General features: G+C 37.0%; 1 protein-coding gene across 1 annotated transcript; it reads left to right on the top strand.

Annotated features, from left to right (window-relative positions):
* LOC148847030 (beta-glucosidase 12-like) lies at window positions 1-8,605 on the top strand. Its single transcript, XM_088948373.1, has 12 exons — window positions 1-297; window positions 423-492; window positions 2,322-2,380; window positions 5,100-5,175; window positions 5,756-5,833; window positions 5,958-6,045; window positions 6,210-6,581; window positions 6,819-7,039; window positions 7,167-7,198; window positions 7,474-7,576; window positions 7,683-7,791; window positions 8,311-8,605. The coding sequence occupies exons 1-12, from the start codon at window positions 115-117 to the stop codon at window positions 8,489-8,491; spliced, it is 1,572 nt and encodes a 523-aa protein (XP_088804499.1). The 5' UTR covers window positions 1-114; the 3' UTR covers window positions 8,492-8,605.
* Window positions 8,606-10,405: the final 1,800 nt, after the last annotated feature.

Raw genomic sequence — 10,405 nt, 5'->3', positions numbered from 1 at the left:
GAATATTTCTTTACCGTTGTTTTTCATATGTCCAAATTTTCTGTAGTTATAAAAAGGCGATAGAAAGACCGCCTTGAGCAGTGAGCACCAAGTCCCAAAACTATATAACCAGCCATGGCAATTCAAGGTTCTCAGTCGCAGCAAATGTTGGTATTCTGCCTCATAGTCCTCCTGATTAGCTCGCCGTCGTCTCGTAGTGGGGGTGTTGTAGCAAGTCATGACTTCGCTTCAAATTCAACCAATCGAAGCAGTTTCCCGGCGGGTTTCCTCTTCGGCACCGCCTCATCTTCTTTCCAGGTTTACTCATGTTCATCTACTAATCTACTATGGATGATTAACAAGCTTCTGTGTTGTATTGGAATTCTAAATCTAAATTTGTGTTTGTTCTGTTTCTCGTGTTCTTGTTTCCCTGTTTGATTCAGTACGAAGGTGCAGCCAAGGAAGGAGGGAAAGGCCCAAGTATATGGGATACTTTCACTCACAGATACCCAGGTCTCTCTCTCTCTCTCTCATGGAAAGAATCACTTTCTGTCTTTCTGAATATATCTATATATGCTCGAGAAAATTTTTTTGACCCGTTCTAAGAGATCTCCACAGTCCACATAATGAGTTGATCGGAAGGGATCGATCGGCTCTGGTCCTATTAAACATTTATTCTATGAAAATAGTTTGTGTCCTGAACCTCTCTCCTAATTACTCCGACTCTATATGGGTTGTGTCCGGAGAGGGAGACGCAGAGATACATTGGGAAGAAACCGAAAACAAAACATATATCATCTTTCACAAGTTGTAACAGACCGCTGCCTATGATTAAAAAAAATGGCCAGAACTATTATCATTTAATTAATTTCTTTAAAACCTTAATATTTAAAATTACTAGTTTTAATGGTACTTTGCATTTGGAATAATCTATGAATTTATGCTGTGCATATTCATAGTCATTTGAACCTTAGGGTCCGTTTGACTTGCTGGTGGAATTGTAGTCAAAATCCCTCAAAATTAGAATCAAAATGGTTTATGGGATCGCATCTGTTTGGTTTAGGCTGGAACCGAAATTGGAATTGGAATAAAATGGAGTGGAATCTCATTGCCAAAAAAGGGGGAGGGAATGGCCATGCCCCCAAATAGAGAAATTCCATTCCACTAAGATGGGAATTGCATGGATTCTAATTTTCGCCCAGCCAAATGATTGAAATTGAAACAGACCATTCTGATTCCAATTCTAGACCCCTATTCTTGCAAATCAAATGAGCCCATGAATTTAGTATTATTAATGCATTCGTGGAAGGTGACACACTTATAATATCTTAATTTTTTTTTTTTTAATTTACTGGATACATGCATTTCAAAAGCACATTATATGTAAGGGTGTCAATTGAACTGGATTTGGTCCAATCCGATCCAGTCCAATGTGAGTCCATTGCAAATGGACCAGGTCCAATCCGATTCAATGAATAATTTAGACCATTTTAAACCGGTCTAATTTAATGTTCAGACCATCCAATTTATCCAAATTCATTTTAATTTAGTTTGGTTTCAATACAAAGCTGGTCCATTGACACATATTCTTATCTTATATGAATGGATCAAATATTAGCTTAATCCGACTAAATTCAATATAAATTTATTACTAACAAACCAGGTCCAATCCAATCTAATAAATATATTGGATTGGATTGATCCAATCCACTATATCTTTTTGATCCGTTCAATTAATTGTCGAATGGTCCAAAACCGGTCCATTGACACCCATAGGCCTTAATTATATGATATGTTTCCTAAAATTGACTTCACTGGACAAACACTCTATGACATGAATGCTTTGCATACGGACAAAGCTTTTTATTAATTAAGCGTTCTCCTGAACCATCGCTGTCCTTTGGCCCTTCCCTTTCATGCTTGCTGGGTCCTCTTCCATGGATAAAGTGATTGAGCGGCAAGTGCAAAAATGGAGAGAGAGATATGGATGATGTATAAGATTGTCTTTTTTGATGGTGTACTTGATACAGTAAAGGCATAGGCTATCAAGTTAAGTAAGGCTCTCTTGGAGTTTCCATAGCTTACCATCATGGTTTTTAAAATTGGATTGAACTGGATGATCGGATCGGAAAAACTAGAAATCGGTCAAGTGATTGGTTTTGTTTTACCCAAAACTATTATTTTGTCAAAAGCCATTAATTTTGTCAATACAAAACTGTTGATAGATTTTAATCACGTAAATTTTAATCAAATGTTTTTTTCTTTTCTGATAAGTAAATTTTAAGCAAATATTTACTACAAATCATACAAAACTGTTGATAGATTTTATGGTGATGCGACAGATAGGATCAAGGATGGTAGCAATGGAGACGTGGCCATCGATTTTTACCATCGGTATAAGGTGAGCCGTTGATCTTTGCTTATTAATTCCCTCTTTTAATAATACTTGCTCGATTTTCCTTCTTGTTTCTTATGGTGGAGCAAACTATGCCCCCATCAAATTGTCTAAAAAACATGTATTAATACAATATGATAACTAATTAACTCCCTCATTTGTTTTCTATAAATAAAGAGTGTTCCGGATGTCGGTGAGCCTTGTTTATGCAATGTTTTGAAAATGAAACTTCGGATGATTTTTCACTGTTTGGCACATGTAGTGGTGCCTAATGGTGTTGAGTTGTAAAAAAATGTTTAAAGGTGATTATTCTTCCTTGTTTTTCGAAGCAACTTCATTCAAAATGTTCATCAGTTAAACGCAATCGATAAAAAACAGCCCCTTAATGTGGATTTGGATCTTGTTTATCTTAAGCCCCCCTCTCTCTCAAGCGGGGTGTATTTGGATCAAGATAATTACGAATATTTGATTTTTTTGGTGATTTTAATTATTAAAAAATTTTAATTTTTTGTTAAATTCTGAACCATTCACTGGGTTGAATGGGTTCAACCATCAGTGATAATGATTTATTGATCAATTCAACGGTTTTTTAAGAAAATTCGGTCCGGATAGTAAACAGAATCGGATAAGTGACTGGTTCCTGGGTCCTATTGTTTGACTGCCTAGGTCAACAACAGTTTCAAAACCATGCCATCACCAATAAACCAAAAATCTCACACCAAAACTGTCAGTAAGATACCAACCAGCTGGTTGGTAAGGTCTCTTGTTGGTCGTAGTGGAGACTTGGGATCGAATCCCGCTTGCACCTTGGGTGGGGGATGGGCTACTACCATTGTGTAGTCCTTCAAAAGAAATAAAAGAAATAAAAAAATAAAAAAATAAACTTAAAAAATACCATGAGAATGAGTAAATTAATAATTACATCTTAATTTATTTTGACTAAAAACCAAAGCATGAACGTGAATAGGTGAACTGCCTAGAACGTGCCCAACCCAGAAACCGTCTCAACAGCTTATGCTATTGGGCCCCAACCGCCAAAGTTAACCCATAACGTGTTACCATGGTGAACCCCAACCCATGCCTAAAACAAGTAAGGGAGTCAGGACTTGGCTTCCCATAGAGTGCACCCCACATGTGCCCCACAGCACATTTCAGCGTGCATTTGGGACAATCCAACCTATTTTTTAATTCAAACCACTTGTTTGTATTTCCCAAAAATGCATGTGATGCAATGACTTTGAAGAATAAACCCAGAAACTACCCAATTGGGTTTATGTTGCCTTGAAATAGGGATTTTAACGAGTTGAGTCAGATCCAAGATCAAAATTTTGTCAAGTATCGACTCGTATTGGTTGATACATACCATATTAGAGCCTTTTCGATACGCCCCTATAAGGGGTGTTTTGAGACGGTAAGTGGTTCAAAGGGTAGACCAGCCTTAAACCGACCTCTTTGATCCTATTTGGAAAAAAAAAAAACATAAAAAATAGTATTGATGCAGGTTGATACGCTGGGCATATTGGCCTGTATCGATATTTTAAACCTTGGTCAGATCATCCCTCAACATTCAAACTTCATTTAGGTTTCCGAAATTTAACCTTGTTTGTATTTACAAAAAATGTGTTAAAGAATCAGTAATTATAGCCTTCACAAATAATAGGCACCATTCATGGGTTGGGTTGGCATTAAATTATTATTTGAAACCTTATAGTGGGGACTGGAGATGCAAAGTAAGGTAATGCCTGGTATTATTGCTGCTTTCTAGACAATGGTCACGTCTTAGAATTTGGTAAAGTAAATTCGGGTTTTGGTTCTGTGTAGGGGTGTCTATGGGTTGCTTTCGGGTTGAATCTGTTCAAGTTAAAATCAATTTGAATGGATTGGACGGACTAATAGCATATTAAATTGAACCAGTTCAGACATAATGATTCAAAGTATTTATTGGATTGGATTGGACCTGATCCATCCGTAAAGGATTTAATTAGATTGGATCAAATTGAATCAATATTTGATCTATTGATAGAAGATAAGAATAGAGGTGTCAATGGACCAGGTTTAAGATGGAACCAATCTAAATTAAAACTAATTTGAACAGATTAGACGGTCTAAACATTGAATTAGACTGGTCCAAAAGTATTTATCAGATTGGATTGAACCTAATCCATCTGTAATGGAATCAAATTGGACCAAATCAGGTCAATTGACACCCTTAGTTTTCAATGAAACAAAAAGAAAAAATGTGAGGGAAAAAACAAAACCCCTATATTATACTGACGTGACAAAATGCCTAAAAAAATTCCGGTACCAAAGACGCCCACCTATCCCTATTTCAAACATATACAGTTCAATGGGCTTGGACCCTTTAACAAGTGATCAACAATCGCCTACGATATTATCTATATCTATATATATATATATAGATATAGATATAGATATAGTAGTCCTTATAAAACAAAGTAATGCTACATTTTTTTTCCTGAAAAGCTCTCAAGCAAATTCCATTCAACCACTAAAATCCTGGCTTTACAATCATAGAAGAGGCATGAAATTAAATCACACCAAGAAGAAAAGAATGGAAGCCTACTGCCTACCGACCCACGACCCAAGAAAAGTTATCAGATATATCTGAGAAGGACAAGAGAAGCTTCTTGCTATCTACCTTGTAAGGACATTTGATAATATATATATATATATATAACTGAAAAGGGTTTTATTGATTGTGCAGGACGATGTTGACATGATGAAAGAAATTGGGATGGATGCTTTTAGGCTCTCCATCTCGTGGCCGAGACTCCTACCTAGTAAGATATTGGTTTCGATTATTATTTTGGCATCTGGACCCGTTAATCTATTTGTATTACACAATCTCCTCAAACAATTCATATATATTACATTCTAATGCACATCAGCGCTATAAATGTTGCACTTGTAACTTGGCCCTCTTTTTCTTGGGGTATGTAGTTTTTCTGATTGCCCTCTCTTTTTTATGGGAGAAATTCCATCTTATTAAGACCAAAAAGGGTCTCAAGTTCCTGGTTTACCAGCTCAACCGGCAGTTCAACCTATATGAATTTTGGTAATTATTGGGTTTAAGTGACTCCAGAAGGGCCTTGGTTCTGATTGAACCCGGTCCTACTTGGATGGGCCAGTCTGATTGAACCCGGTCCCACAAGAGGTGGGTATAGAACTGATGTGGACTGGGGACTAATCACTTGGGTCCCCCTATTCAATGAACAGATCAGATCGCCCACAGGATTCCTCCACTTGGCAGAAATTGGTGGGACCGTCTACTTGATCTTATTAGATAGGAAACCTTTCTTCTTAATCGCATATGATCATACAGGATTATATCTTAATATCTTTTGTTTTTCTAAGCTTCAGATGGGAAGTTGAGTGGGGGAGTAAACAAAGAAGGCATAAGATTTTACAACAGTCTCATCGATGAACTTCTATCGAATGGTTCTCTCTCTCTCTCTCTCTCTCTCTCTCTCTCTCTCTCTCTCTCTCTCTCTCTCTCCATGTATCTGTCTATCTATCTATTTCGTCTCTAGCTCATGGGTACGTACGTATCTCTCGTTCATAGGTATCCAACCTTTTGTGACACTTTTTCATTGGGATCTCCCGCAAGCTTTGGAAGATGACTACGGTGGTTTCTTGAGCTCTAAGATCATGTGAGCAATTCGTTTCCCCTTATCAATTAACCTGCTGATGAATTGATGAATTAAGAAACTAAAAATTGTAATAGCTATAACCCATCAGTCGTACTGAAGTCTCGATCCCGTGGAGATTTGTTCTTGATCAAACCGATTAAATATGGTGGGAACTCATAATGCAGTGAGGATTTTCGGGACTACTCGGAGCTCTGCTTTAAAGAATTTGGTGACCGGGTGAAGCACTGGATTACCTTCAATGAGCCATCGATCTTCAGCAATCAAGGATACTCATTGGGTAGGTATGCCCCAGGCCGTTGTTCTCGATGGGTGAACAGCAAGTGCTCTGCTGGAAATTCCGCTACCGAGCCTTACGTGGTGGGCCACAATCAGCTTCTCGCTCATGCAGCTACAGTGAAGCTGTACAAGGAGGAGTATCAGGCTGCCCAGAAAGGCAAGATTGGAATAACACTGGTCTGTCACTGGATGGTGCCTTTCAGCAACGAGAAGCGCAACGTTGCTGCTGCCCAGAGAGCCATAGATTTCACGTATGGATGGTGAGTTTTGCATATGGATTCCTTATATATATATATATAATTAATCAGAGCAACAGTAATAAGTGTTATCACGTTGTATATCTAAACTCTACTGTAAAAACCAGCTCAAAGGGTCTAAACCCACAAAAGAACCACCCAATAATAACAGTCTCGACTTGAACTCATTTCTCAAGTTGCACCAATTAGAAGAGAAATGTTCAGGTTCTCAGTACTGTTTAATTTTCATGCTTTCTGTAGGTTTATGGATCCGTTGGCCCATGGCGACTACCCAAAAAGCATGCGATCTCTAGTCGGAACTCGGCTGCCGAGATTTACCATAAAGCAATCTGCACTGGTAAAAGGGTCATTCGATTTCCTTGGATTAAACTACTACACTGGATTCTATGCTGCTGATGCTGCTCCCTCTAACAATACTGTCAACATAAGCTATAATACGGACTATCATGTTAATACCTTTAGTAAGTTCAACAAGAAAACCCTAATGGAGTTGGTTTTCGGTTTAGATTAATTACTACAGATGAGAAAACAGAACCATGCATGTACATATACTTACACAAGCTTCTTAATTTTTTTTTTAATGTACAGCCCAGCGAAACGGGACCCCTATTGGTCCAAAGGTCTGAGTTTTTTTCCCTGGCCTCAATTAGCTACTGATTCTTTTTATTGCTCAAGATGCGAAATTTAACTCTTTCATGTCAATCTGTTCATGTCTGGACCTGCAAACCAGCTGGGTTTCAGGTTACAGGACGGAATAAGTCCAATTCAGCTTTTCTCAGCTGACCCTATTTTCTTATCGTCCTCCTGCAACCAACCTACTATTTGGGTTGATGATATCCCCAGGAATTCCACCAATCTAATATACAAATCGTTCGTATTGTGTACGAGTTGACAGACAGCGGTATCTTGGCTCAGTGTTTATCCCCGGGGAATTCATGATCTTCTAATTTACACCAAGACAAGATACAAGAATCCGGTTATATACATAACTGAGAATGGTAAGTCGTAAGTCAGTCACTGCTCGATTTGTTTTACATACATAGCGGCTGCCGTGTTTATAGCCAAGATTTTCTGTTAGAGCAACTAAAAATGGTGTACTTTCAGGCATCCCTGAACCCAACAAAATCACGCTGATAATGGAGGAAGCCCTGAAGGATGACGTGAGAATCAACTACCACAGTAGGCATTTTCAGTTTCTTCTGAGAGCCATCAAGTGAGTGTTCAAAAACCGTGGATATACTTTCTAGATCAATCTATAGCTATAGACCTCACAGTTCTTATAACTCTTCTTACCGTGTTTGGTTGAAGTGCAAATCTTAACCAGATACGATGGAATTTTACACCCATTTCATCAGTTTTGCATTTGTTTGTTGCAACTATGATATATATTTCTACCTGACACAAAATTTGTACTTTTGTCTCATTTGCATTTATTAATGTTGTAAATTTTGCATCTAAAAAGTTGATGCAAAATTTGCATCACCTTCCTCCTATACCTCAATTTTCTAACATATAAAGTGGACACCACATCATCATCTTGCTTCCAAAAAAGTAAATCAAAATTTGCACCAGCCTTTTTTACAACAGTGCAAATAAAACAACCAAACACAGCCTTAGAACAAGTAAATTGGTAATTCTTTTGCAGTTATGAGTTTTGACTGACCTTGTTTATTCAATTATACCTTCTCTTAAGATTATTAATTAACTCGTGCAACTTTTATATGTTCTGTAGGGAGGGTGTGGATGTGAGAGGATATTTTGCATGGTCATTGTTTGATCACTTTGATTGGGCTTTGGGTTACACTCTTCGGTACGGTATCGAATATGTGGATTACAAAGACCGATTGGAAAGATATCCCAAGCGTTCGGCAATTTGGTTCAAAAGTTTCCTCAAAAGCTATAATAAAATGTAACTTATCTTAGTGCCAGCTTATGATAAGTATGTAGTACTCATTGTGTCTCCGAAATTATAATTTACCAAATAAATAATGAGATAAGAATGAGAAAATATTAACGCCCCTTATCGATACCCGTCCTCTTATATGACTGTCATCTTCTCTAATTTTTTCAATCTTTTATTTCCGCTTCTATTTGAATCTTTATGTTGTTCTTTTCTTTCGTAGTGAAAGTTCAAAATTTTGATACGATAAATTCAATATCTGTATATCATACTTCATACCATATTGGTGGGGCTCTGATACAACAAATAAAAGGGATTTGGGAAGTTGGACACTGTCAGCGAGTAAGCAGGCCTAAAACTGACCAACTGACCAGTTTCGAAAAAAAAAAAAAAAAGCATTTGGTTGTATCCTGAAGGTTGTGATGATACAATGTGAAAATCCAGGAACTCTTGACAAGTTTGGACATAGGGCCCAAACTTATTCAACAACCCAAAGTGAAAAATGTTATGTTGAGAGTGAAAACTGTTCTCAGTAGTTCAAGTGCATTCCTCAATATTTTTTGTTCTATATATAGACCCTTTTATGACTAGTGGGTTTGTTCCAATGGATAGGAACTACCCACAAGTCTCTTTAGACAGTTGGAATTAGCCTCCACTGGGATGAGACACTTGTCCCTAGTTGTTGAGATATTTTCTCAATGAACAACTACTCTACTGGACCATGTTTAAAAGAGATAAGTCATAACAGATTTTATTTTATGGGAAAATAATAAATAATAATAATAATTGAAAAAGATGTATTGATTGTGTGTACATGCTGGTCCACATAGAGCAAATACTCTATCGATCGTGTGCTTATTCCTGTTGGCCTATGAATAGTCCTACACGTCGAGGATGATATATATCGAGGGTCATAGGCCACTCGGTCCAACGTATCCAAACACTCAATATGCATGTTATATTGATACCTTAAAAGCATGAATATGTCCAAGTTAGATAGAATGATAATTGAGAGTTATATAATATATGTTTTACACTCTTGATCATATTCATTATCAGTAAAATTGTTCCAATCCTAGTAAAAAGAGTTGTTGCAAATTGCGAAGGCAAAGAATTGAGATTCCTGTCACTTCAACTGGATTTGAAAAACATGAACGAGATGTCTTAATTGATTATTTTTCTTCTCTTCACAGGAGATGGCAAACGTGGTTAAAATCACTACTACCGTTCTGTACATTGCTTCCATTCTACATTGTTTTTTATTCACTTTTCTTTATTTTTCACCATCTTGTTGTCTAGGGGTTTTATCACCCATATTAACATCAATTTACTCCTTTGTACAAATTATCAAAATATGCATTTTCATGTATTTATGGGGTTTGTTAAAATTTTCCCATACCTTGTACAGAAACTTAATTAATTATAATGGGGGTGACAAGAATCAAACACTTGACCACTTGGTCAAAGTGGCTCTGATATCATCTCAGAAAACCATTCAACCTAAAAGTTTAAACTGTTAAATGAGGTCCTTGAATAGGTTTTATAATTTATTCTCTAATACACTTCACTCATAAACTCAGAACATCTAGAGTCTAAACCACACCTCACTAGTTTCCTATGGGCTGCCACAATATAAACAGGTATTGAGCCTTTAATATATATTTGGTAAACAGAGATTAAAGTTCATTTGATTGATGATTGTCTGAAATACACTAAAATTGGTCTGAGACCACCCAATTAGCCATCCAGAATATCCATCTTTTTACAAAGGAAAAAAGAAACACTAGTGTTCTCGCACTCAGCTAGAATATTTTTACAAAAAAAAAAAAAAGAAAGCATCTTGAACAGTAGAGATGTCTTTAGAAGATAAAGCCTGGATCAAAGATTGGTTATCATTTAGGACCAGGGAAAAGCTTTTTTGCTAGCT

The sequence above is a fragment of the Nelumbo lutea genome, chromosome 6, assembly GCF_056320005.1.
Source record: "Nelumbo lutea isolate HS-2025 chromosome 6, American lotus-T2T, whole genome shotgun sequence".
NCBI lineage: Eukaryota > Viridiplantae > Streptophyta > Magnoliopsida > Proteales > Nelumbonaceae > Nelumbo > Nelumbo lutea.
Note: the sequence above shows the minus strand (reverse complement) of the source record. Positions and strands in the feature narration are given on the sequence as shown.